The 27,282-nt window shown below is 51.5% G+C and overlaps 2 protein-coding genes and 1 long non-coding RNA gene across 5 annotated transcripts in view; 1 reads left to right on the forward strand and 2 right to left on the reverse strand.

Annotated features, from left to right (window-relative positions):
- ARL5C (ADP ribosylation factor like GTPase 5C) lies at positions 1-10,206 on the reverse strand. The gene is made up of 6 exons (XM_055258091.2): positions 10,130-10,206; positions 9,492-9,552; positions 7,020-7,167; positions 5,575-5,658; positions 4,900-5,051; positions 1-1,320 (listed from the first exon to the last, which is right to left on the reverse strand). The coding sequence occupies exons 1-6, from the start codon at positions 10,173-10,175 to the stop codon at positions 1,272-1,274; spliced, it is 540 nt and encodes a 179-aa protein (XP_055114066.2). The 5' UTR covers positions 10,176-10,206; the 3' UTR covers positions 1-1,271.
- On the forward strand, positions 9,479-21,589 carry LOC134735237 (uncharacterized). The gene is made up of 2 exons (XR_010118171.1): positions 9,479-11,194; positions 20,271-21,589. It is a non-coding gene; the product is annotated as an uncharacterized lncRNA (long non-coding RNA).
- Positions 18,210-27,282, reverse strand: part of CACNB1 (calcium voltage-gated channel auxiliary subunit beta 1) — a 23,203-nt gene continuing 14,130 nt past the window's right edge. For 2 of the 3 annotated variants that reach the window (XM_055258052.2, XM_055258053.2), the window contains exons 10-14: positions 27,027-27,136; positions 26,708-26,859; positions 22,393-22,488; positions 21,757-21,942; positions 18,210-20,065 (exon numbers count right to left, since the gene is read on the reverse strand). In XM_055258052.2, coding sequence (XP_055114027.2) covers positions 19,601-20,065; positions 21,757-21,942; positions 22,393-22,488; positions 26,708-26,859; positions 27,027-27,136 — 1,009 coding nt within the window. In that variant the 3' untranslated portion in view covers positions 18,210-19,600. Of the gene's footprint in view, positions 20,066-21,541; positions 21,943-22,392; positions 22,489-26,707; positions 26,860-27,026; positions 27,137-27,282 lie in introns of those variants that run through there. The other variant, XM_055258055.2, reaches the window with a different exon arrangement.

Raw genomic sequence — 27,282 nt, forward strand, 5'->3', positions numbered from 1 at the left:
AAAATAATCATAACACAAAGACAGACAAAATAAGCAGCCCCTGTAGGAATCTGGTATATTTGGGAGGAGTGGGATTCACATTGGAAGGACACTGGAAGTAAAGGGGATGCCGTGGAGTGGCTTAAAGTCCAAGAGCTGTGGTCAGAGTCAGCATCTCAGAGGGAATGGGAAGACGAGGAGAAGTGGAATCCCTGCAGTGCAAAGGGCTGTCCCCATCTGGGACGTCCTGTCCTCCTCCATTTCCCCTTCCAGTTTTTGCCTCTGCCCTCCTCCGCTTGAGCCCACATTCTTCACCTTTCTAGAATCTCTTTTGCCCAAAGGGAATGGGACAAAAATGGCTGAGGGGCTAAAAAGCCTGAGGGTGGGGGTAGGTTTGAGGAAATGAAGAGCAACTCCAGGGGTGTCTTTTTCTTTTTCTTTTTTTTCTTTTTTTTTTTTTTTCGAGACGGAGTCTCGCTCTGTCGCCCAGGCTGGAGTGCAGTGGCACGATCTCAACTCACTGCAACCTCTGCCTCCCGGGTTCAAAGGATTCTCCTGTCTCAGCCTCCCGAGTAGCTAGGATTACAGACGCCCGCCACCACGTCCGGCTAATTTTTGTGTTTTGTTTTGTTTTGTTTGAGACGGTGTCTCGCTCTGCCGCCCAGGCTGGAGTGCAGAAGTGGCACGATCTCGGCTCACTGCAACCTCCAACCTCCCGGGTTCAAGCAATTCTTCTGCCTCAGCCACCCGAGTAGCTGGGACTACAGGCGTGCACCACTACCAAGCTAATTTTTATATTTTTAGTAGAGACGGGGTTTCACCGTGTTAGCCAGGCTGGTCTCCAACTCCTGACCTCAAGTGATCCTCCCGGCTCAGCCTCCCAAAGTGCTGGATTACAGGAGTGAGCCACCGCGCCCAGCCTCAGGGGTCTCTTAATCTGCCTCCCAACACACACACACATTATTCCTACGGAGAGATTGAGGGCTGAGGAGAGGGAGAGGGTTCCACTCCCTAAATCTGCAACATATCCGACATTTCCCTGACATCTCCAAGAAGGATGCCTGCCGCCATGGAGTGAGGAGCAACTTATTCTGCTGTGCTGTCTGCAGGAATCCAAGGTATGCAGTCCAGCTTCTCAGCAACGGGTTGGGAGAATGGTGTCAATCTCACTGTCCATAGCAGCCACTGCTCCCACCAGAGAACCACAGAAAAGTAATAAATAGCCACTTGATTTTCCACCCATGTTGACCATGCAAAACCCCAAAGTTTCTGGTTGACCTCAGACTGGAACATCAGTTAGCAGCGGCCTGAGATTCCATCCCCTGCAGCCTGGCAGGCAGCCTGCAGGGAGGAAGGAACAGGAGGGGTCGGCCTATCCCAAGAGAATGATGGCCTTCAAGTCTCCAGCCCTTGCCCAAAGCGGACTGGGTGCAGGAACCAAAGTTACATCCAATAATTCAATTAACAGAGATGAACTGACTTGAGTACCTGCTGTGCATCAGATACTGTGCAAGGCTCTGGAGTTACTGGTGAAAAAGTAGACATGCCCCTGAGGCTTACTGTCTAGTGGAAGAGATGGATACTAAATAAATGGTCAGACACATAATTCTATAATTACATACTGTGATAAAGGAAATATACAGAGGCCTCTGGATGCCTGAGAGTCAGGGAGGGCTTCTCTAAGGAAGGAGCCTGGAGACTCACCTTGCTGGGCCCCTTAGCTGTGTCTCTGGGCAAGGATTCTTCACGGTGATCTGTGCCAGAAAGAGGTTCCCTACGCAAGTTCCCCCATTAGACTGTAAGCAACTCCGGCGCATGGGTGGAGTCTTGGTCATCTCTCTATCATCTTCAGCCTCGGTCTGGCACCGCACAGGGAACATGGGGGGGTACTTAGAAAATGCTGATTGGGCCAGGCGCAGTGGCTCACGCCTGCAATCCCAGCACTTTGGGAGGCGGAGGCGGGTGGATCACCTGAGGTCGGGAATTTGAGACCAGCCTGACCAACATGGAGAAAGCCCGTCTCTACTAGAAATACAAAAATCAACTGGCATGTTGGCGCATGCCTGTAATCTCAGCTACTTGGGAGGCTGAGGCAGGAGAATCGCTTGAACCCGGGAGACGGAGGTTGCAGTGAGCTGAGATCATGCTATTGCACTCCAGCCTGGGCAACAAGAGTGACGACTCCACTCAAAAAAAAAAAAAAAAAAAAGTGGCTGGGCGCAGTGGCTCATGCCTGTAATCCCAGCACTTTGGGAGGCCGAGGCGGGCGGATCACGAGGTCAGGAGATCAAGACCATCCTGGCTAACACGGTGAAACCCCGTCTCTACTAAAAATACAAAAAAAAAGTAACTGGGCATGGTGGCTCACGCCTGTAATCCCGGCTACTCAGGAGTCTGAGGCAGGAGAATGGCGTGAACCCGGGAGGCAGAGCTTGCAGTGAGCTGAGATCCCGCCACTGCACTCCAGCCTGGGCGACAGAGCGAAGGAAGGGAGGGAGGGAGGGAAGGAAGGAGGGAGGAAGGGAGGGAAAGGAAGGCAGGGAAAATGCTGACTGAACTGACTGTGGGTTGTGGAAGAGGGTTCTCCTGACCCAGGGGGTGGCAAGGACACTGCTAGAAATGTGTGGTGTCTTCGACTGACTTGCCTAAAGTCTCCCCTTCTTCAAAAAACACACCTGGGCCAGGCGTGGTAGCTCACTCATGTAATCCCAACACTTGGGAAGCCGAGGCAGGAGGATCGTTTGAGCCCAGGTGTTTGAGATCAGCCATGGGCAATGTGGCAAAACCCTGTCTCTACAAAAATACAAAAATTAGCAGAGCATGGTGGTGTGTGCCTGTAGTCTGGGCTACTAGGGAGGCTGAGGTGGGAGGATCGCGTGAGCCCAACAGGTTGAAGCTGCAGTAAGCCATGTTTGCACAACTCTACTCCAGCCTGCGGGGGGGTGACAGAGGGAGACCCTGCCTCAAAAAAAAAAAAAAAAAAAAAAAGATACCTGTGTGCCCAGCCTGCCATGATTCCACTTGACAGGTAAGAGGAAAGGGAAATTTTCCAGGCCTGGTGTAAGGCCCTTTCTACGTGGCCCAGCTCCTTCAAATCCTCCAGGTGATTACTCAATAGCTACCTGCTCAGTGTCCCTTGTCAGATAACTTACTTAAAATTGCAACATTTTCCTCCACACACTTCCACTCTCCCTTTTCTTTTCTTTGTTTTTGCTTTTGGAAATGGGGGTCTGGATATGTTCCCCAGGCTGGACTCCAACTCCTGGCCCCAAGCCATCCTCCTGCCTCAGACTCTCCAGTAGCTAGAACTACAGGTATGAACCATCATACTGGCCCAATCTCTGTTTCTTAATTTTTATTCACCTTATCATTTATCACTTTTTTTTTTTTTGAGACAGGATCTTGCTATGTCACCCAGACTGGAGTGCAGCAACCTGGTCAGAGCTCACTGCAGCCTGGAACTCCTGGGCTTAAGTGATTTTCCTGCCTCAACCTCATGAGTAGCTAGGAATAGAGGTGTGTGCCACCACATCCAGCTTTTTTTTTTTTTTTTTTTTTAATAAAGACAGAGTCTCGCTCTGTTGCCAAGGCTTTTCTCAAACTCCTGGGCTCAAGCCATTTACCATTTTCTTTCTTTCTTTCTTTCTTTTTTGAGATGGAGTTTCACTGTTGTTGCCCAGGCTGGAGTGCAATGGTATGATCTTGACTCACCACAACCTCCGCCTCCTGGGTTCAAGCGCTTCTCCTGCCTCACTCTCCCGAGTACCTGGGATTACAAGCATCCGCCACCACGCCTGGCTAATTTTTGTATTTTTAGTAGAGACGGGGTTTCTCCATGTTGGTCAGGCTGGTCTTGAACTCCCGACCTCGGGTGATCTGCCCGCCTTGGCCTCCCAAATTGCTGGGACTACAGGCATGAGCCACTGTGCCCTGCCATCATTTTCTAACTGACTATATATTTTTCTTGTTTATCATCTGCCTCCCCTACCAGAAAGTAAGCTCCATGAGGGCAGGGATTTTTGTCTGTTTTGCTCACTGCTGTTTCTCCAGTACCTAGAACAGTACCTGGCACAAAGGAGGTGCTCAAGAAAGATTTGTGTACTGAATGGTGTCATTTACTCTACAGAAACTCTAGGAGGTATAATGATCCTCTTCCTTACAGATAAGAACCTGAAGGTCAGAGCAAGTCAATGATTTCTGCCTGGAAGGCTTGTTCCTCAGGTCTCCCCGTGGCTGTCTCCTACTCTTCACTCAGGTCTCAGTTCAAAAGTCACCTCTTAGGAGAGGCCAGCTCTGACCACCAGAACTAAATCAGACCTATCCTTCTCCCCTCCATTTCTGGTAACCAGTGGGATTCTTCACATCACTTCTCAGCACCTAAGATTATTGCAGCCAGGCGCAGTGGCTCATGCCTGTAATCCCAACACTTTGGAAGGCTGAGGCCGGTGGATCACCTGCAGTCAGGAGTTCAAGACCAGCCTGGCCAACGTGGCGAAAACCCATCTTTACTATTAGCCAGGCGTGGTGGTGGGTACCTGTAATCCCAGCTACTCAGGAGGCTGAGGCAGGAGAATCGCTTGAACGTGGGAGGCGGAGGTTGCAGTGAGCTGAGGTCGTGCCATTGCACTCCAGCCTGGGCAACAAGAGCAAAACTCTGTCTCAAAAAAAAAAGAGAGAGATTATTGCGTTTAGGCGGAGTGCTACCTCATTCTCCACTAGAACAAGCCCCTGAGAGCAGGGATGCTGTCTGCTCGTGCCTTACCCACCACATCTCACCTGTGGGGAGATGCCCAATTGGCTTGGCCCAGGAGCCAACTGTGAACCAGATTCTCACAGGAGAGAGGCAAGAGAAGGGTTCTGATGGTCAGTCATCCATTGGTTCAGCCAGGCCCTGGAGATCCAGGTAGGGCAGCCACTAACCCTTCCCGGGTGAGGGCACAGCAGCCTTGTATATGCCACGAGTGGTCTTTGATGGTGCTGAGAATAAGGAAATAGGAGATCTCCACCATCCTCACGGAGTCCTTCACGTTCTGCTTATTGGCAAATATCAGGACTGAAGCATCCCGCAGAGCCTGTGGACAGAGAAGCCCAGCCCATCAGCCTGCTAGCGCCCAGCCTTCCTTCCTACTGCCTCACAGGCTCTCTCTAGCTCCCTCTCCAGCTGTCCCAGCAAGAGAGGCCCATGCCCGGATGGGGCAGAGATGGGGGCCCTGCCACAATGGTAGCAACCACATCAAATGACATCAGCAGCTCAAGGAAAGCCTCTTTATGACAATCCCATAGGTGGGAATTGATGATCCTTCTCATTTTATACTTGGGGAAACTGAGGATTAGAGAGATGAAGTCACTTGTCCAAAGTCCTACAGTGAATGAAAGATGGAGTTAGAACTTGAACCAGCAACTCTGGCTTCTATAGTCAATTGCACTGAAGGTATTGATGCCCTTCATCAGGCACAAACCAGCCCTCCCCATGCTGCTGGTATAGAGGCTGTCAGAAACTGGGACAGCAGGAATGAATCTCAGAGAAGCTAAGTGACCAGCCTGACGGCACACAGCTAGTACCACTGGGCCCTCTCCCAACTGCAGGAGGCTTACCTCACGGGCCAGCATTTTATATAGCTCCTCCCGAGCGGTCAGCAGCCGATCCTGGTCTGTGCTGTCAATCACAAGGATGATGAACTGGGCAGCAGAGGGGAGCCGTGAGAGACAGGCTTTCTCTTTGGTAAATGTGTTTCCTGCCCACTGTGTTTCCCCACTGGTCTCTGCACTGCCCAGATGCCAGCCCCAGAGAAATGAAAGCATGCAGCCTCAAGATTTCACCACCCTGCTTCCATTATAATGGTCTTTTTTTTTTTTTTTGAGGTGGAGTCTCGCTCTGTCACCCAGGCTGGAGTGCAGTGGCACAATCTTGGTTCACTCCAACTTCTGCCTCCTTAGTTCAAGCGATTCTCCTACCTCAGCCTCCCAAGTAGCTGGGATTACAGGTGCGTGCCACCACACCCAGCTAATTTTTGTATTTTTAGTAGAGACAGGGTTTCACCATGTTGGCCAGGATGGTCTCAAACTCCTGACTTCAGGTCATCTGCCTGCCTCAGCCTCCCAAAGTGCTGGGATTACCACCAAGTGAGCCACCACACGTGGCTTGTAATTGTCTTTTCTATCTAGACATGGGAATAGCACACCTCTGACTGTGTGGCAGAGGCTGTGCTACACAAGCACTGGGTGTTCATGACTCCATTTAGGCCTCACCACAACCCTGTGGACTTGGTACTGTTAGTATCCCCATTTTACAAATGAAGAGACTGAGGCTCAGTGAGGCTATGTATCTTGCTCTTGACCACAAAGCTGGTGCGTAGCAGTGCTGGAAATGGAAACCAGCTCTGTCTCGGTCCAGGAATTAAACCACTGAATTCTACTCCTGCTGGAGTAAGAAAGTAAGGCCCCTAGAGAGAAGGGGCCTACCCCATCCAGTGCATCAAACAGAAAGCTGCCAGCAGCTGCCAGGAAGTACTCAAACACGTTAACAGGCAGGCACTGCACTGTGTTGAGTATCTGACACATATACATTACATATTGGTTTGTTATTTAATTTTCACAACAACTTAGGGAGATCATTATATACATGTATATATAAAACTTTTTTTTTTGAGACAGAATCTTGCTCTGTCGCCCAGGCTAGAGTTGCAATGGCGCGATCTCGGCTCACTGCAACCTCCGCCTCCCAGGTGCAAGCAGTTCTCCTGTCTCAGCCTCCCGAGTAGCTGGGATTACAGGTGCCTGCCACCATGCTCAGCTAATTTTTGTATTTTCGGTAGAGGTGGGGTTTCGCCATGTTGGCCAGGCTGGTTTCGAACTCCTGACCTCAGGTGATCCAGCCGCCTCGGACTCCCAAAGTGCTGGGATTACAGGTGTGAGCCACAGCAACCGACCATTATAATCTCTATTTCACAAGTTGGGGAACCAAGGCTCAGAGAGGTTACCTGACTGTCTGATATCACACAGCTGCCTTGGAGACCCTTCAGCCCTGGTGCCCTCCTCACCTCAGTGTTGGAGTAATATGTGTTCCAGATAAAGCTCAGAGCCTCCTGTCTCACTATGTCCCACATGAGGAAGTGGGTCTTCGGCAGAATGATCTCCTCCATGTTGCTGCCAATGGTGGGACACGTATGGACCACCTCATTGGTCAAGCTGGGGAGATAGGAGTGGTCACCAAGAGCTCAGTCCAGCCTACTCGCAACTCTGGCCCCCAAATGCTCTACTCCCAAAGCAGTCTGAATCTAACTCAGAACAAGTCCGCCCAGGTTCACCAAACACCTGCTGGGAGCCAGGCCCTGTGCTGGGCCCTGGGGAATGAAGACAGGAGTGAGACCAAGCCCTGCCCTGGCTTGGACCCCAGAGAAGGGAAACATCTTAGAGCAGGCTCCTCAAACTTTATCTCTTTTTTTCTTTTTATAGAAACAGGGTTTCTATATAAGCCTGTGTTGCCCAGGCTTATCTTGGACTCCTGACCTTGGGCTCCTGTCAAGAGATCCTCCTGCCTTGGCCTCCCAAAGTGCTGGGATTACAGGCATGAGCCACAGAGTCCAGCCTCCTCAAACTTTCATATGCAGTTGAATCACCTGAGAGTTTTGTCAAAATGCAGATTCTGACCCAGTGAGTCTGGGCTAGGGCCCAGGGTTTTGCCTTTCTTTCTTTTTTTTTTTTTTTTTTTTTTTCTTTCTTTCTTTCTTTCTTTCTTTCTTTCTTTCTTTCTTTCTTTTTCTTTCTTTCTTTCTTTCTCTTTCTTTCTTTCTCTTTCTTTCTCTCTTTCTTTCTTTCTTTCTTTCTTTCTTTCTTTCTTTCTTTCTTTCTTTCTTTCTTTCTTTCTTTCTTTCTTTCACAGAGTCTCACTCTGTCGCCAGTCTAGAGTGTAGGTACAATCATGTCTCCCAGGTTCAAGCAATTCTTGAACCTCGCCTCAGCCTCCTGAGTAGCTGGGATTACAGGCGCATGCCCCCACGCCTGGCTAATTTTTGTATTTTTGTAGAAACGGGGTTTTGCCATGTTGGCTGGGCTAGTCTCAAACTCCGGACGTCAAGTGATCCGCCCACCTCGGCCTCCCAAAGTGCTGGGATTATAGGCGTGAGCCACCTCATCTGGCCACGGTTTTGCTTCTTTTTTTTTTTTTCTTGAGATGTAGTCTCTCTCTGTCGCCCAGGTTGGAGTGCAGTGGCACAATCTCAGCTCACTGCAACCTCCACCTCCCTTTGTCGCCCAGGCTGGAGTACAGTGGCGCATTCTCAGCTCACTGCAACCTCTACCTCCCGGGTTCAAGTGATTCTCCTTCCTCAGCCTCCAGAGTAGCTGGGATTACAGGCATGTGCCACCACGTCCGGATAATTTTTATATTTTTTTAGTAGAGACGGGTCTTCGCCATGTTGGCCAGGCTGGTCTGGAACTCCTGTCCTCAGGTAGATCCACCCGCTTCAGCCTCTCAAAGTGCTAGGATTACAGGCGTGAGCCACCTTGCTCAGCCCTTTGTTGTTGTTGTTGTTGTATTTTTAGTAGAGACGAGGTTTCACCATGTTGGCCAGGCTGCTCTTGAACTCCTGATCTCAGGTGATCCGCCTGCCTCGGCCTCCCAAAGTGCTGCGATTACAGGCGTGAGCAATCGCGCCCGGCCATGGTTTTGCGTTCCTAATAAGCTTTCAGGTGATGCCTATGTGACTGGTCTGTAGACCACACTTTGAGAAGCAAGGGTTTAGAAAAATGAGATAGACACAGTGAGGGACATCAGAGAGGTGCTTTGTTTAAAGTGACATAGAAAATATACACATGCTTTTATACGTAAATAATGCTTCTGAAAAGTTACCGCAAAGTTACAATAGGAGGAAAACTAGGAGCTAGAGGCAAGAAGGAAACTTACTTTTCACTGTGTATTCCTCCATTGTTTGAAATTTTCCTTTATAATTTTTAAAAATCATTTACATGTATTACTTTTTCATGGAAAAGCTTCTCCTAAGTAAAGTACTTTGGAGGCTGTAAAATGGGAGAGGTGCCATCCAGAGAGCGAATATCGGGGAAAGCTGCGATCGGTATTTACTCAGCACCACCCACATGTGCCAGGCTTGCTAGACCAGGAGCTACAGAGCCTCAGTGAGCGTTTGGGTTTGAAGAAGGGGAAGAAAGTTAACTGGCAGAGGGGACGGGTGAGAAAGGAGGGACCTGCTGCTAGAGGGAGCGAATAGCAGGGAGGCAGTTTGGGACACCTGGCAGGCCTGGAGCTGGGTTTGACAGGGGCCCCGGGAAGATGGAGGAAAGCAGTGGGAGCTAGGGTTGCCTGTACGGTGTAGGATTTGAATGCCAGACCGAGGAGCCGCAGTACTAGGAAGGTCCAAGCAGCGTGCCCAATCACTCCTCCGGACTACAGAGGAGCCCGGGCACCCAGGGAAGAGCTCCAGTGATTGGTCCCCATGCCCGTCAGTCTGGTGGGAGGCCCAGCCCTCTACCCTCCCCTCCCGAGAGTCACTTACAACCGGTAGAGAATGGTGGTCTTTCCTGCATTGTCCAGTCCCACGATGATAACCTTGTGCTCTGGAAGCATCGGAGGAAGGGCAGCGTCAGGGCCAAACCCGATGACCGAGGGACTGTGTGCCCCCACCAGACCTCCCAGTAAGGAGATGGCGCTCCCCGCAGGCTGGGGACCTCTGCCCGCCGTACCGCGTCTGCTTCCCACCCAGCCCCGACACCTGCCCCACTCCGGGACAGTGGAAAAGACAGCTGAGCCCTCACCTCCCTTCACATTCTAGAAAAGTGTCTGAAAGGCCCAGGGCGCCTCTGGGCTTGCCAAGAGACGGTGTCTGGAGAAAGAGTCTAACGCGAAGTCACAATCGCAGGAAACCCGCAGCAGCCCCCCATCCCCGCCGCTGGCGCCGTTTAGCGGGGAGAAAGGAGGCTCGCCCAGCTTTGCGTCCTGGGGCGCACCGAAGCGCGGGGACCCAAGAGGAGCAGGCAGGGACGGGGACAGGGGAGGCCGCGGGGCAGTCGAGGAGCGCCCATATACGACCCTCGGAGCCCGAGGTCCCCCCATGCGTCCGACCACAGATCAGAGGAATCCCAGAAGAGAGCGAGATCAAAGCGCTCGCTTGGATGCCCTGTGCGCGCCCCTTACCCTGGTTCCCGAAGATGCTCATTAACTTGGCGATCAGCTGTCCCATGGCACTTCCTGGGCCGGACAGGTGCAGGAAGGCTCAGCGGCCTCAGGAGCGGAGTCGGCCCTGGTCCTCGGAGCTCCGTTCCCCCTGGGAGGGTCTGGCAGGTTTTGCCTATGAAGTTAGGGAAACCCCACGCGTCACCAACCTGACCTGGGAACCCTCTGGGACGCTGGCCCTTCGCGGGCGCTATGGACACCCCAGTGACTAAGTGCTGCCTGTCCCGGGCCCGAGAGGTGCAAGAGATATGGAGGTTCCAGGCTCCAGCCCTCCCCCTCGCCCTGCGAAAACTCCAGAGTTCTCTGGGTGGACTGCTCCACCACCGCAAATCAGGGGAGACTCAGCACTGCGCGCGGAACCGGATCCCAGCTCTCCCTCCTCTGAGTGCCGTGTCTAGGGCATTAGACTCAAGCAAAACCCCAGGCGACCCGCTTTCTGTACCTACCAGCTATGTAGTACAGACAGGGCTCACCGATCCTCTCTGAGCTGGGAGAATATTCCAACCCTCCACAGATCTGCAGTCGGTTCACTAGCGTGGGTCTTGTGGGCCCACTCAAAGTGCGTTCCCCTGGGGAAGGGCAGGGTCTCCCCTTGATGCTTGGCAACTTCTAGGATAAATCAGTGCTCCTACAATTCACGGACAAACCCACTGCCCAGGCACAGCTTCCTGATCCCCAAAAGTGGGCGCCTGAAGACAAGGATGGAGCATGAAGAGAGGTCCTCCAGCTGGAGACCCCGCAGAGAGGCCCCAGATACCTGGCAGAGGAGTACATGGGCCAACAGAGAACCAGGAGGCCAGGCCTGAGGAGGGAATGGAAGGCGGAGTTTCCTGTTGTTGCTTGTGAATTTCTTTCTTTGCTTAAGCTGGGGGAGAAAAAAAAAACAAAAAACAGATAACAAAAGGAAAAGTCCAAAAGGCAACGTGCCCTCAGGCTGCAGGAATGGTTAGCAGGAGATCCAGCCAACACACCAGGGAGCCAGCTCCTTCCACCCCACTGCACTGCCTTCCTACAGCTTCCACTAAGGTAATGACCTTCCATTAAGGTAACAACTTTCTAACTGGTCTCCCTGCTTCTACCTCTCCTTTCCCAGGGCATCCTCTCCATGGCCCTATTAACCTTCCTAAAGCACAGCTCAGGGTCTGTAACTCCCCCAGCTCATAGACCTTCAATGGCTCCCTATTGCTCACTGGATTCAGATCAGTCTCCACTTGACATTCAAGAGCCTCCACGAACAGCCCCCACCTGCCTTCACAGGTTTATCTCCGAGGCTCTGCATCTACTGGTTCCTGCCTACACATGCCCAGCTCTTTCTGACGGTGCCTTTACTTCTGCATTTCCTCCTTGAGTGCCTTTCACCTTCTCAGAAAGGAGAATGCCTGAGACCCATTAGCTGCCCTGCCATAAAAGCCACCTGCTTCCCCAGCCCTAGTTTGGTTCTCCAGCCACATGGGGCTTCTCCCTACACTGGGATTATAGACGGTCAAGTCTGTTTCCTCCCATCAACTGTGAGCCCGAGGGTGGGATTCACATCTTGTTAACCAGCATATGACCCCCCGTCCACCGCCCAACCACTCCCTGCCTGGTCCAGAACCCTGCACACAGGAGGAATGTGTTGCTATCAGACTGATGTAGAATGAGTTAAGCTACAGCCTGAGAAATGGCACTTGGAGTATTAAAAAAGGAATGTGAACACAAGTTTAAGAGGCTTGAGGAAGGCTGGGAAGTTTGCAGGAAGAAGAAGGAAAATAGCTCACTAAATACAGACTTTCATCCCACCCAGCTTGGTGCCCAGAGTTAGAAGGATAGAGTTGACTGCCAGAGCCCATCTGGGCTGATTGCATTTCAGCCTTAGGAGAGAAGGAGCCAAGTCTTGGGCTGGGGGGTGGGGCACCGAGGGTGCTGAGGGAAGCAGCAGTGTCTTAAGCATTTTACCATCTGTTTCCTGGGGGTAGGGGGATGGGGGGAGGAACATCTTAGTGCATGCTGCCTTCCTCACCTCCTCTTTGCAGAATTGAAAGTAACACTCTGCAAGCTGGAAACACATTCAGTAAACAGACAAGGAGAGGGCATCTCTCTGAGCGTACTCTGGCTCCGGAAGCTGCCTGATAAAAAAAATAATAATAATTAAAAGAGAAAAGAAGAAAAAAATGAAAATAGAAAAACAGACAAGAAGATCTGCCTCCATTTTGAGGCCCAGGACCTGGATCTTAAGAAGCATTCATTCATTTGACAAATATGAGCCAGGAAATACATGAAGTAGACAAAACAGATCCAGTCCAAGTCTTTATGTTTTTGTTTTGTTTTGTTTTTTGAGGCAGAACCTTGCTCTGTCACCCAGGCTGAAGTCCAGTGGCAGCATCGCAGCTCACTGCAGCCTCCCCTCCCAGGCTCAAGTGATCCTCCCACCTCAGCTTCCTGAGTAGCTGGGAGTAGAGGTGAAAGCCACCACTCCCAGCTAATTTTTTTTCTTTTTTTCTTTTTTTTTTTTATAGAGATAGGCTTCGCCATTGGTCTCCAACTCCTGGACCCAAACAATCTCCCACCTCAGCCTCCCAAAGTGCTGGGATTACAGGTAGGAGCCACTGCTCCGATTCCCAGTCTGGGTCTTTATGGAGCTTGTGGTCTAGAGGGAGAGACAGATACATACACACACACACACACACACACACACACACACAAACACACACACACAAACACACACACACCTCTGAGAAACAGTAGGAAGGCCTGATTTAGAAGGAAAGCAAGGCACCTTCTCTGAAGACAATGAGAGGTGAACCCAGCTGGACTTCCTGGGTCGAGTGGGGACTTGGAAAACTTTTCTGTCTTACAAGAGGATTGTAAAACGCACCAATCAGCACTCTGTAGCTAGCAAGGGGATTGTAAAATGCACCAATCAGCACTCTGTAAAAACACACCAATCAGTGCTCTGTAGCTAGCAAGAGGATTGTAAAATGCACCAATCAGTGCTCTGGAAAATGCACCAATCAGCACTCTGTAAAATGCACCAATCAGCAGGATCCTAAAAGTAGCCAATCACAGGGAGGATTGGAAAAAAGCGCAAACTGGGTGCGGTGGCTCAGGCCTGTAATCCCAGCACTTTGGGAGGCGGAGGGGGGCGGATCACAAGGTCAGGACTTCCAGACCAGCCTGACCAACATGGTGAAACCCCATCTCTACTAAAAATGCAAAAATTAGCCAGGCGTGGTAGTGCCCACCTGTAATCCCAGCTACTCAGGAGGCTGAGACAGGAGAATTGCTTGAACCTGGGAGGTGGAGGTTGCAGTGAGCCAAGATCATGCCATTGCACTCCAGCCTGGGCAACAGAGTGGGACTCTGTCTCAAAAAAAAAAAAAAGAAAAGAAAAGAAAGAAAAAAAAGGAAAAGAAAAAAGCACACTCTGATAGGACAGAAACGGAACATGGGCGGGGCCAATAAGGGAATAAAAGCTGGCCACCTCCCAGCCAGCAGCGGCAATGTGCTCGGGTCCCGTTCCACGCTATGGAAGCTTTAGTTCTGTTGCATTCTTTCGCTCTTTATAATAAATCTTGCTGCTGCTCAATCTTTGGGTCGGCGCCATCTTTAAGAGCTGTAACACTCACCGCGAAGGTCCGCGGCTCCATTCTTGAAGTCAGCGAGACCACGAACCCCACCAGCAGGAACCAACTCCGGACACAAAAAGATTATCGGAGCTAAGACAAAATTTTACTCTAAGATACTGAACTGGGACAGCCCCTTGTCCCTGGACCATGGTGGCCTCAGCCTAGTTCTCTTTAGTGTAGAACAGTGGAAACCTTAAGCCACACGTAGGACCTGGGCCTCTCCCACATCAGCTCATTCTGGGACAGAATCCACTACAAAAACAGGAGCAGCTAGTCAGGGAAGGAAACAAAGGGTCCCAGGTAGCAGGAGTCCCCAGTCCCTCGGTTCCTGCCGGGTCTCAGCTGACTTCATGGTTGTCGAAATCCTCACACATAGACAACCACTAACTTGCTGATGGTATAGCCAGAGTTAATTGAGAGCTTCTGATTAACCAAGAAACAAGAATCTGCCCCCATCTCTCACTGCCCCCATATCTCCAAGCCAGCTAGAAATGCCTTTCCTGCAAGTTCTAGGCAAATGCAATTTCTTTTTTTTTTTTTTTTTTTTTTTTTTAGACAGTCTCCCTCCATCGCCCAGGCTGTAGTGTAGTGGCTCCATCTCAGCTCACTGCAACCTCCCCTCCTGGGTTCAAGCGATTCTCCTGCCTCAGCCTCCCAAGTAGCTGGTATTACAGGCGCCCACCACCACGCCCAGCTAATTTTTGTATTTTTAGTAGAGATGGGGTTTCACCATGTTGGCCAGGCTGGTTGCGAACTCCTGACCTCAAGTGATCCACCCACCTCGACCTCCCAAAGTGCTGGGATTACAGGTATGAGCCACCGAGTCCGGCCTGCAAATGCAATTTCAGGCAGAAGGCACATGGGGCACAAACACACACAGACACCTGCTTCCTCCTTCTCAAACCCCCAGCCCCCACCCTTGCAGAAGCGGATGCATCCTGGGACAAGGGAATTAGCACTGAACTTGGGGGTCAAAGGCACCACAGAACTTGACATCTATATATCTGAGTTCAAATCCTTGCCCCATGGCTGTATAACTGTGGTCAAATAGTTTAACCTCTCTGAACTTTGTAAACTGGAGTTAATAATACCTGACCTTGATTCAAAACATCAGACTCCACTGCAGACCTCTCTGTGGAGCTCCAGACCATGTACCCAGCTATCTTTTCCTCTTCTCTCTCTCTCTCTTTTTTTTTTTTTTTTTTTTGAGATAGAGTGTCACTCTGTCACCCAGGCTGGAGTGCAGTGGCACATTCTCAGTTCACTGCAACTTCCGCCTCCCGAGTTCAAGAAATTCTCCTGCCTCAGCCTCTTGAGTAGCTGGGATTACAGGTGCCCACCACCACACCCAGGTAATTTTTGTATTTTCAGTAGAGATGAGGTTTCACCATGTTGCCCAGTCTGGTCTTGAATTCCTGACCTCAATTGATCTGCCCACCTGGTCCTCCCAAAGTGCTGGGATTACAGGCATGAACCAGCGCGCCCAGCCTCTGCTTCTCTTCTTGAATGTCCCACAGGCACCTCAAACCCACTTTGACCAAAGATAGACTGATCACTCCTGCCCCTAACTTCTTTTTTTTTTTTTTACCTGCTTTTGCTGAGAAGACCACCATCAGCAGTCACTCCCTTTCTCTTTTTTTTTTTTTTTTTTTGAGACAGAGTCTTGCTCTGTCACCCAGGCTGGAGTGCAGTGGTGTGATCTCAGCTCATCACAGCCTCCACCTCCTGGATTCAAGCAATTCTCCTGCTCGGCCTCCAGAGTAGCTGGCGGCATGTGCCACTGCACCTGGATAATTTTTGTATTTTTAGTAGACACAGGGTTTTGCCATGTTAGCCAGACTGGTCTTGAACTCCTGACCTCAGGTGATCCGCCCACCTCGGCCTCCCAAAGTGCTCGGATTACAGACATGAGCCACCTCACCTGGCCACCTCTCTTTCTCTCTTTTTTTTTTTCTTTTTTTTATACGGAGTCTCCCTCTGTTACCCAGGCTGGAGTGAAGTGATGTGACCTCGGCTCACCACAACCTCTGCCTCCCAGGTTCAAGCAATTTTCCTGCCTCACCTCCTTAGTAGCTGGGATTATAGGCACCGCCACCACGCCTGGCTAATTTTTGTATTTTTAGTAGAGACGGGGTTTCACCATGTTAGCCAGGCTGGTCTCGAACTCCTGACCTCGTGATCCACCCACCTTGGCCTCCCAAAGTGCTGAGATTACAGGCGTGAGCCAACGCGCCCGGCCTCACCTCCCTTTCTCTTATCAGCCGCCTCCACTTGCTCTCCAAGAGCTCAAGATGCTAACATTTATTTATTAATTTAATTTATTTATTGAGACACGGTCTCGCTCTGTCAACCAGGCTGGAGTGCAGTGGTGTGATCATTGTTCACTGCAGCCTTGACTTCCTGGGCTCAAGAGATCCTCCCCACCTCAGCCTCCCTATCACAGCCTCCCGAGTAGCTGGGACTACACACCCAGCTAATTTTTTAAATTTTTTGTGAAAAGGTGGGTCTCACTATGTTGCATAAACTAGTCTCAAACTCCTGGGCTCAAGCATTCCTGCCACCTCAGCCTCCCAAAGTGCTGGGATTACAGGCGTGAGCCACCAAGCCCGGCCATCTAACTGCTAGATGTCTCTGGCCTCTTTGCCTCCCTTCCAGTCCCACTGCTGTGGCGTAACTTTCCTTTCTCACCTGGATTATCACAGCTGTTTCCAAGCTAGGCCTTCCAATCTATGCACCAAACTGCAAACAAAGCAATCTTGCTAGTTGCTTACAATCCTTCCATTTCTGCACACGAGCTTCAGGACAAAGCCCAAACTCCTTAACATGACCCAAGGCCCACTGTGACCTGCTCCTGCCAATTCCTCTCTGGCCACCACCTTGAAAGCACAGTTTGGTGGTGAGGTGCCAAGAATATGTCATGCATGTCCCCTGCTTTCTCTGCCTTGAACACTTCCATTTGTCTGCTAACCATGCTTCTAGATTCTACTCAAGCCTCACCTCCGCCAGGAAGCCTCAGCTGACCTCCCCAGGTTATGGAACTAACCCCTCTTTCAGGTTCCCACAGTACCCAATGCTCCCACAGTACCCAGTGCTCCCAAAGCAGAGAGCACATTATGCTGTGCTGAAATCATCTATGGCCCCTACGTAGACTTGTGCCTGGTACATAGGAGGTGCTCAATAAACGTTTGTTCAAGGAAGAAACACAGGAATGAATGATTCTGTAGGAAGGCAGTGGGAAATGCACTATGCTGGGAGGCAGAGACTAGGATCTCAACTTTGCCATTGGCTCCCCAGGGAAGTGGGGTCAGCCACTTCACCTCTGGGCCTCCTCAGTTCCCCTTTCCTTTGATCCACTAACTCCTCATCTTTAGGGTCTTGGGGGATGTCTTTTGCCCTGCACACACACACTCACTCACTCATGTTGGGCCTCAGCACTCAAGTAGTGAACTCGGGTATTTTAGTCCTCCACGGCCACCAGCACAAAAACCAAGAACCAGGTTGGGTGCAGTGGCTCATGCCTGTAATCCCAGCACTTTGGGAGGCCAAGGCGGGTGGATCACTTGAGGTCAGGAGCCTGGCCAACATGGTGAAACCCTGTCTCAACTAAAAATACAAAAATTTGCTGGGCATGCTGGCACGTGCCTGTAATCCCAGCTACTCGGGAGGCTGAGGCAGGAGAAGCGCTTGAACCTGGGAGGCAGAGGTTGCAGTGAACCGAGATCGCGCCACTGCACTCCAGCCTGGGCAACAAGAGCGAAACTCCATCTCAAAAAAACCAAAAGAAAAAGAAAAAAAACCAGGAGGGAGGGAAAGTAGTTTGAGGGTACTGTGCGAGGCAGGACACAGGTGGCTGCAGTAACTGTCAGAAGTCCACATCCTGCCAGCTGGGGATGGGAGGAAGGGATACACTCACCTGCTGACTTTCAGTCTGGGACTGGCAGAATCCCTGATTTTCTCTGACCTGCCCCCACAAGTAGTCTGCCTCCCTGTCCCCAAAGCTGGTTACCAGGAACGAGGGGGGCATTAGTGGAGCCAGAAGCTCAGCCCCTCCCTCTCCTGAGATATTGGGGCACAGTGAGGCCACAAGAGCAGAAAAACAATCATGTGTATTTAAGACATTGCACCAGTGGGTCTGGACCTCACCCACTGAGCAACACTGAGGTTCCCATTGCCTTTGGCTCTACTTGTGGATAGACAGGTAAGTGAAGGGGCTCAGGGCCAGTGTGGAGCTGGGACCGCCCAAGCAGCTCCTGGCTTGGGCATAATACAGCAGAGGGCTAAAATCAAAGGATCATCTTTTCTTTTGAGTCAACGACTCAGGGCACAGCTTCTTCAGGCACCTACCCCTTCAACTCCCCTTGCATATCAGCAGCTCCCAGGTGCCTAGGCTGACGACTATGCGGCGAGGACAAAGAAGCAGGCTTGGGAGGCAGCCACAAAGGACAGGACAGTGGTTTTATATATGGCAAAATACTTCTCCTAGGGGAGTACAGACAGATATAGACAGACAGACGGGGGCACAGGACACCAGACAGGGAGGGGGGAAGGGCGGGCAGTGGTGTCTTCTAATCAGTAAGTGGAAGCTGCGCCCCACCCCCAGGTGGAGGGTGGGACATTGGCACAGGAGGTGGCGAGACAGGCATGAGGTGCCCATCCCTGAGGCGGGCAGCCGGGCAGGGCCCCGTCCTTGTTGGCACAGTCGGCTCTCTCTGGCCCAGCTGGGATGCTGGGGAGGGGCAGGGCTGCTGGGCTACAGGGATGCCAAGGCAGAGGGATGCCCTAGGGGAGAGGGGGTACCAAGGCCTCTCCTGGGGGAAGTGAACATGGGTAACAAACAGAATCACGAGAGGCAAATACAGAGCAGCAACAGCAGCAGCCAAGCCCCCCAGAGGAGATCCGAGGTCCCAAGGCAACCCCTGGGCACCATCCCACGGGTCCTCTCCCCTGGGGCCTCAGGGTGAGGGTGAAGGAGCAGTTTTTTGGTTTAAAAGGAGGCGGACCAGAGTGTTCCATGGGCTCCACACCCAGGTGGCACAGGGATGGGGGGCTCAGATGCAGAGGGGCCCCCTCTTCTAATGGCAGCAGGCAAGGGATGTTGGAGGCCAAGCTCATTCCTGGGGTAGGCAAAGGCTGAGGCATGGAGGTGGGGGGTGGGGAGCAGCGTCTCGGCTGCTCACTTCTCAGCGTTCTGGGCCCTGGATGTTGCCATGGCCACGGAGGGTAGAGGGTGCTGTATGCCTGCCAGCTTCCACCCAGAACCTTCCCCAAGACAAGCTCCCCATGAGGTGTCCATGCTATGGCTTTCACCGACCAGACGATGCTGCCAGGAAGCTGGGAGGAAGGAGCAGGCAGGGTGAGGGACCTTGGATCTGGGGTCTGGGGAAGACAGCCCCATGGGAAAGAATCTGTGGCCTCCCTTTCCAGGAAAAGCGCCCAGCCCTTCCCCAGTACTGCAGCTTGGGAGAAGGAGAGCCATCCCACTTAGGACCGTCACTTACGGCCCCGAGTAGAAAGAGTTAAGGAAGTGCACCTTTTCTCTAGGAGGGTGAGGGAGGAGAGCCCCTTAAGATGAGAGAAAGGGGACACTTCAGAAAGGTGGGTATCCCCCATCCATCCACAACAGGCAGGTAAAAACTGACAACTGGGGCTTAAGGGCCTCCCGGGAGCTGGGATGATAACACCGAAGAAACCCCAAGCTTTGAGCAAAGGCATCTGCAAGGAGGGAGACAGCGCCCCCTGGAGGCGAATACATGTCGCGTATGAGCCCCTCGCTCCCTCCCCTCTCCTGGGCTCAGAGCCCTTCCTCCCGCCGTGTGGCCCGTGCCTCTCAGCGGATGTAGACGCCTCGTCCCCAGCCCTCCAGCTCATTCTTGTTGCGCCCCAAAACTGGACCCCCACCCTCAGCGCAGTAGCGGGCCTTATTCCGGCCCCGGTTCCGGTTGTCGGTCAGCTCTTCGTCATAGTCTTCTTCCTCGTCCTCCCAGGATCCCTGTCGGGCTGGGGGGGTGCCGCCCCCTGCAGGGTCTCCAAGCCCTGGCCCCTCTGAGGGGTCAGTCTCCATGTCCACGCATGAGTCTCCCAGCTCCGTGTAGGCAGAGTTTTGGCTGCCGGGGGTGTCGGCATCAAAAGTGTCTTGGCGGGACAGTGCCCGTAGCGTGCCTGCCCGGCCTGGTGGGTGGCTGCTGGGGTAAAGGCCTGGGGGCTGGCCCAGCTCCCCTGGGTACTCGTGCACGCTGGCGTGCTCCCCGGTGGCCCGTTCCAGTGGCTGGTCCCCGGAAGCAAGGTAGGGTCCCTGGTTAGCAGATGTACAGCACACACCATGCAGATCAGGCAGGGGTGAGAAAAACACAACAAAGCAAGGCAAGTTAGTGACAGCATTAAGAGGTCTGGCCTGGATGAAGAGGGTGCTGGCTCTAGGGGAGGGGCCCCGGGGACAAATGGCTCTGGAGCCCAGCCAGAGGACAGACCTCAGGGCATTTGCTCCTCTCTCTGGACAGGGGGCACCCGATCTTCAACAGATGTGAGGACATATGAACTCTCAGGGCAACTATGGCCAACAGCCGTGAACAGTGAGTCACCGCTTCCTCAGTGCAGGTCATTAATGCTATCTTGGGGTTAATCATCATTAACAGCTCAGTATTGCCACTCATTAGTGGTTGACTGGGTTAGTCATTGCCTTTGGTTTTCCAAATATATTAACGGGATTTCAGCTCAAACCTGCTGACCCTGGCTGCTTCGACCCACACCAAACCCCAATCTCAGGCTTCCAGAACTCCATGCTTCTCCCACCATTCCCTAGTCAGATGACACCATCTCCAAGGCTGATGGGATTCCTCCCTTGCCCCCAACAAGCACTCAAAGCAGCAAGCTGGGGAAGGCTGCTGGGTCTCCCCTCCTACTGAAGATGAAGAGGTGGCCCAGTGTCCTCATCGCCAAATGTCACGTGGAGGTGGGGCACAAGAGGGGTTCCAGTCCCTCCCCTGCCATGTCAAGCTGTGTGACCCTAAGCAAACAGTTCCCCTCTCTGTGACCTCGTTTATTGGTTGTAATGTGACGGGGGTTAGACCTAAGCAGCAGTTTCCAAACTGTTACCTAGAGATCTGGGGTGGGGTTGGGTGGGGAGGGCACAGAAGTGCTTCAGGGGACCCCATGGAGGTGGAGGGGAGGCCATTCCCCTGGCTCCCTCAGGGCAGAGCAAGGATGCATTATCTACATCCTCAGTTTCCACATAAGATTCATTGAACAAATGGGCTCTGTTACTGAAAACAAATTTGAAAGCTACGGTCTAGAATGATTTCATGGGTTTCTCCTGGCTCTTAGGACCTTATACTTAATGGTGTGCAATCAAGAGGTGGGCTGTGGCTCCCATGGGAGGACGGCAAGGCAGGATGGGTCTCCCATGGGAGGTCCTTTCCTGGACTTTAACTGGGAGAATGGTGGAAGGTTCAGCATCAAGTCATAGAAGATGCCACATTCTTGGTCCCTCTTGAGGGGCCTTGTGGAGTCAGGGCTGCAGGGAGGGAGAGTCCAGGTTTAACGTAGGTTTCCCTGGCTCTGAAGGCCCCTGCTCTGTTGGGTCTAAAAAGGGTGTGGAGTCCAGCGAATGAGTTTATCAGTCTTCCTCGCATGTCCTTCCTAGTCCTTTGTCTTAAAAGTGCTCCCATCAGGCCTCATATCCAGCAGGCAGCAGATGCGGTCCTATGGCACCAGGCTCAGGAAGACGGCACCAGAAGCCCCAGACCCATCAAAAACCACAGACACCAGAAGCTGCCGCTCAACATATTTTTTTTACAAAATAAAGCTCTTCCCTTCCTCCTCCATGTTCCCTGCACTCCAGTTCCGACCCCAGAGCGGGAGGGAAGACGGGCAGGGTGCCCACTACATGGTATGTTCCTGCTCCTGGGGCACCACACTGCCCCGCTGCGAGGACTCCAGCCCGCCCCAGAAGGTGAGGTTTCTCCTGAGCGAAGTGAGCACCTGTACCTGGAGGTTGGAGACGGGGGCAGGGCTGGCAGCCAGGGCTGCGGTAGCCATGGTGCGGTTCAGCAGCGGATTGGGTGGCGTGCTGCTGGGCGGGTGTGTGGCCTTCCAATAGGCTTCCAAGTACTCTGCCAGGTGCTCGCAGGCGTCCTCCAATTGGTTCTCATCCAAGATGATGTCAAACATTTCCTGTGAAGGCGGGGTTAGGGGGCAGGGCTGGGATGAGTGGGGCATGGCCAAGGGGGTTGAGGGTGTGGCCTGGGTGCAGTGGGTAGAGTCAAGGGATTGAAGGACAAGGTTAAAAAGAGGCCTCTGGATGTGGAAGAAGGGAAGCAGAGCTCTCAGATCTACAGATTGGCAGAACTGCAAGAAGTTTTGGCACTCAGTCCAACTCCCTCATTCTAGAGATAAGGCAACCAAGGCTGGGAGACAGGGCTTGAGTCTCCAGGGAGAAGGGTGCTTCTGGGGCTTGAACCCAGTCTTTGACTGACAGACCTGCGCTCTTTCCGGAAGACCAGTCTGCACCCACGGGCCTGACCCAGGTGTTCCTGGTCACTCTGTCTCTCATGTAGGCCAGAGGAAACCAGGACAACCCAAATGTCCTCCCTCCATTCCCTTCCCCGGGATCTAGGCACTCACAGGGGGGCACTGTGCCAGCTTTTCCGAGGCTGCTATTTGGACGTTGAGGTGTTTGGACTGAGACTTTCCTCGGGACTTGATGAGCCTCTGAAGTACCTGGTTTGGGGAGGGAGAAAAGGAAGAGGAGCTAGAGGGACTCAGGCAATGCACCCAGTCAGAGAGGCGGGTCCTGGTTGGATCAGCGTGGAGAGCCAGTGTCAGGACCCTTGAATGCTCCATAACTCTCAGCCCTGGGCACCTCTGCAGAAATGACCTCAGCAGCCCTGTTGCAATGCTCAGGCTCTCTCCTGGTGTCATGCCAGCCTTCCTTAGGGGCTATATGAAGGGCAGTGATTCTCCTTCTCAACTTCTCTAACCTTGTTTGTAGGCCCACCCACCCTTCATTTTTTTTTTTTTTTTAATTTTAGAGACTGGTTCTCGCTCTGTCGCCCAGGCTGAAGTACAGTGGTGTGAACATAGTTCACTCTACCCTGGACTCAAGCGAGCCCCCAGCCTAGCCTCCTGAGTAACTAGGGCTACAGGCATGTGCCATCATACCCTGCTAATTTTTTTTTAATGTTTTTGTAGAAACAGGGACTTATTATGTTGCCCAGGCTGGTCTGAAACTCCTGGCCTCAAGTGACCCACTTGCCTCAGCCTCTCAAAGTGCTGGGATTATAGGCATGAGTCACTGAGCCCAGCCACGCCCTCTATATTAACAACAGCAACAACAACAGTCTTCCTTTATGGGGCACTTGCTACATACCAGCATTGTTCTGTGCTTCTCACATGATCAATTTAGCCCTGACAACAATCCTGTTAGATAGCTACTATTATCATTCTCATCTCAACAATAAGAACCATAATTATAATAATGCAAAACTGGAAACTAATCATGAGGAACAATCACACAAACGCACACTGAGGGACAGACAGTCTACAAAATAGCTGTCTTGTACTCTGCCTAAATGTCAGTCTCTGGAAAATTCAAGAAAGGCTGAGGAAGCCTTCCAGATTAAAGAAAACTAGGCTGGCTGGGCACAGTGGCTCACACCTGTAATCCCAGCACTTTGGGAGGCTGAGACGGGTGGATTATTTGAGGTCAGGAGTTGGAGACCAGCCTGGCTAACGTGGTGAAACTCTGTCCCTACTAAAAATACAAAAATTAGCCAGGTGTGGCGGTGGGCGCCTGTAATCCCAGCTACTTGGGAGGCTGAGGCAGGAGAATCACTTGAACCTGGGAAGCAGAGATTGCAGTGAGCCAATATCGTACCACTGCACTCCAGCGTGGGTGACAGAGCAAGACTTCGTCCCCCCCGCAAAAAAAAAAGAGAGAGAGAAAGATAAAAGTAAATGTTTCAAAATTTGTGAATCTGAAAAAAATTAGACTGTACACTTATTTTTTATTTTTTAATAGAGACGGTCTTGCCATGTTGCCCAGGCTGGTCTCCAACTCCTGAGCTGAAGCGAACCACCTGCCTCAGCCTCCCAAAGTGCTGGGATTACAGGTATGAGCCACCAAGCCTGGCTTATAGACTTTAAATGGCTGAACTTAATGGTATGGGAATTCTACCTCAATAAAACTGTTAAAAAATTAGTGAATCCTGGTGAAGAATATTCAAAAAATAAGATTTTTTTGATACTATTCTTGCCACACTTCTGTAAATCTGAAATTACTTGAAAATGAAAATCTTTTTACAAAATAGAACAGGTATAGTTCTGGGATACCAAGCGTTTACTTTTATTTATTTATTTATTTATTTATTTTTGAGACAGAGTCTTGCTCTGTCACCCAGGCTGGAGTGCAGTGATGCGATCTCGGCTCACTGCAACCTCTGCCTCCTGGGTTCAAGCAATTCTTGTGCCTCAGCCTCCTGAGTAGCTAGAATTACAAGTGCCCACCACCATGCCCAGCTAATTTTTTGAATTTTAGTAGAGGCAGGGTTTCACCATGTTGCCCAGGCTGGTCTTGAACTCTAGCTCAGGCAATCCGCCGGCCTTGGCCTCCCAAGGTGCTGAGATTACAGGTGTAAGCCACCGTGCCTGGCCCAATACCAAGCATTTTTCATGGTTAACCCATTTATTTAATCTTCACAAACCCAGTATGCCTATGCTGCAGATGAAACCAAGGCAGAGATGTTTGGCCACTTGCCAAAGGAACACAGAGCCAGTAAGTGACAGCCCTGGAGTTGAAGGTCCAGGCTGCCTGATTCCAGAGTCCCTCCTCTTAACCTCAGTGGGGGAAATGGAAGCATTGGTTACTTTCTAGTTCAGTGTTTTTGCATCCATTATCTCATTTGGTCCTTTCGACTCCCCTCAGGGAGTACTTAAATCCCATCATCCCCTTTATCTCATTAGAAACAGAGGACTCAGAAAGGTTAAGCAGGCTGAGCGCGGTGGCTCAGGCCTGTAATCCCAGCACTTAGGGAGGCTGAGGGAGGAGAAATCACTTGAGGTCAGGTGTTTGAGACCAGCCTGGCCAACATGGTGAAAACCTGTCTCTACTAAAAATACAAAAATTAGCCAGCTGTGGCTAGGCGCAGTGGCTCACACCTGTAATCCTAGCACTTTGGGAGGCCAAAGCCAGCGGATCACGAGGTCAGGAGTTCAAGACCAACGTGACCAACATGGTGAAACCCCATCTCTACTGAAAATACAAAAATTAGCCAGGTATGGTGGCGTGTGCCTGTAGTCCCAGCTACTCAGGAGGATGAGGCAGAGCAATCACTTGAACCCAGGAGGCAGAGGTTGCAGTGAGCAAGATCACACTACTGCACTCCAGCCTGGGTGACAGAGTGAGACTCCTACTCAAAAAGAAAAAAAAAAAATAGCCACGTGTGGTGATGTGTGCCCGTAATCCTAACCCCAGCTACTCGGGAGACTGCGGCACAAGAATCACTTGAATCTGGGAGGCAGAGGCTGTAGAGAGTGAGATCGCACCACTGCACTCCAGCCTGGGTGACAGAGCAAGACTCTGTCTCAAAAAAAAAAAAAGGTTAAGTAACTGGTCCAGGGAGCTCAGCTGATGGGATGATAATGGTTACCACTATTGGCTGCCCTCATCAATCAGACAGTAGGCCGGGCGCAGTAGCTCATGCCTGTAATCCCAGCACTTTGGGAGGCTGAGGTGGGCGGATCATGAGGTCAGGAGATTGAGACCATCCTGGCCAACATGGTGAAACCCCATCTCTACTAAAAAATACAAAAAAATTAGCCGGGCGTGGTGGTGTGCTCCTGTAGTCCCAGCCACTCAGGAGGCCGAGGCAGGAGAATCGCTTGAACCTGGGAGGTGGAGGTTGCAGTGAGCTAAGATCTCGCCACTGCACTCCAGCCTGGTGACAGAGCAAGACTCCGTCTTAAAAAATATATAAAAATAAATAAATAAATCAGACAGTATACTGGGCTCCTTACTGCAATCCTCTGAACAATAACACAAGAGAGGGATTATAACCCCACTTTATAGGTGAAGAAATAGAGAATCAGAGGCTAAATAATTCCTCCAAGATTCCAAGTTCAATAAAAAACAACCAACAATAAGAATAAATCAATACGTAAACCAATCAGAGCTAGAATTTCAAGCCCATGCTGTCTTCTAACTTCAAATCCTTCACCTCAACTCTTCCTCCATGTTTCTCAGATCCCCACTGGCATCTAGAAGGGAAAGTTAATGGTGCTGCAATACAAGGAAAAAGTAAGGCGGCCTTCCTTTCCCCTCTATCAAAGTCCAAATGAGGACACTGCAGCCAAAAGGGCTGATATCAAGAGAGGAAAGCAGCCTGGGCAACACAGCTAATCCCATCTCTAAAAAATAAAAAATATTAGCCAGGCATGGTGGTGGACACCTGTAGTCCCAGCTACTTGGGAGACCAAGGTGGGTGGATTGCTTTAGCCCTGGAGGTAGAGGCTGCAGTGAACTATGATTGCATCACTGCATTCCAGCCTGGATGACTGAGCGAGATCCTGACTTAAAAAAAAAAAGAAGAAGAAGAAAGGAAAAACCTCCCAACTGCCAAGTAGCTGGGTGGCACTGGAACAAAAAGCACAGAATTCTTTCAGTCCAATGGTGGGAGGTCAGTCAGAGTGGAGACAGGGGACTGGTCTGCATGGCCCTAATAATAGTAAATAATAGCTAACGTGTTGTATCAGACCATTTGCTAAGTGCTATACATTCATATGAGGTTGAAACACTTGACAATACGATGGAGCTTTACAGAGAAGGAAACTAAGACTCAGGCAGATTAAGTCACACAATTAGTAAGCAGTGGAGCTGGGATTTAAATCCAAGCAGCCCTTTTAAACCACGCTGTCCTGGCCAGGGTCAGGCTCCTGCACCCACCTTGGGAGAGGTGATCTTGATGTAAACAATGATGGGGGCCAGCGAGGTCTTGGACAGCTGGGCTGGGTGATTGATGGTGTCAGCATCCAGAGCGACCAACTGAAGGGTCCGGGCCAGCTCAAAGATTCGCTCGATTTCACTCTGCACCTCAGCTGGGGGCATGGAGTCATGTGGATGGGGGAATGTCAGGTGGCCTCCCAGGAAGCAGTGGGTGGAGGGAACGCTTCTGGAGATGGCCCTGCCCACTACCTCCCACACCTCCCACCCCTCCCACGTCCGGCCCAGAAAGAGGGAGTGAAGACAGCAGGAGTGGGCTCACCCAGGCTGGAGCGTGTGTTGGAGCGCTCAATGATGATGTGTTTGCTGGGGTTGTTGAGAACTGAGCGCTTAGCCAGGGAAATATCTGCCGTCACACGAGTGATAGAGATCCTGGAGAATGGGGCAAGAGGGGAGTCAGGGGTCAGGGTGGGCTGGAATGTCCTGCCCACTCCCCAGTTCCAGGCCCGCCTTCTGTTCCTCAGTCCGAGTCCCAGGATTGTGATTTGAGGCATCCTGCCCATCCCCAGCAGCAGACA

This window comes from Symphalangus syndactylus, chromosome 20, assembly GCF_028878055.3.
Source record: "Symphalangus syndactylus isolate Jambi chromosome 20, NHGRI_mSymSyn1-v2.1_pri, whole genome shotgun sequence".
In the NCBI taxonomy this organism is placed as follows: Eukaryota; Metazoa; Chordata; class Mammalia; order Primates; family Hylobatidae; genus Symphalangus; species Symphalangus syndactylus.

What these genes read in the sequence shown, in the direction of transcription:
- ARL5C (XM_055258091.2), bottom strand. Translation starts at nt 10,175, where the DNA reads ATGGGACAGCTGATCGCCAAGTTAATGAGCATCTTCGGGAACCAGG. An exon ending in ATAAAATGCTGGCCCGTGAG is followed by an intron (nt 5,052 to 5,574) that starts GTAAGCCTCCTG and finishes CTCTGTCCACAG; the next exon opens with GCTCTGCGGGATGCTTCAGT. An exon ending in TGTGCCCTCACCCGGGAAGG is followed by an intron (nt 1,321 to 4,899) that starts GTTAGTGGCTGC and finishes TCCTCCCTGCAG; the next exon opens with GCTGCCTGCCAGGCTGCAGG.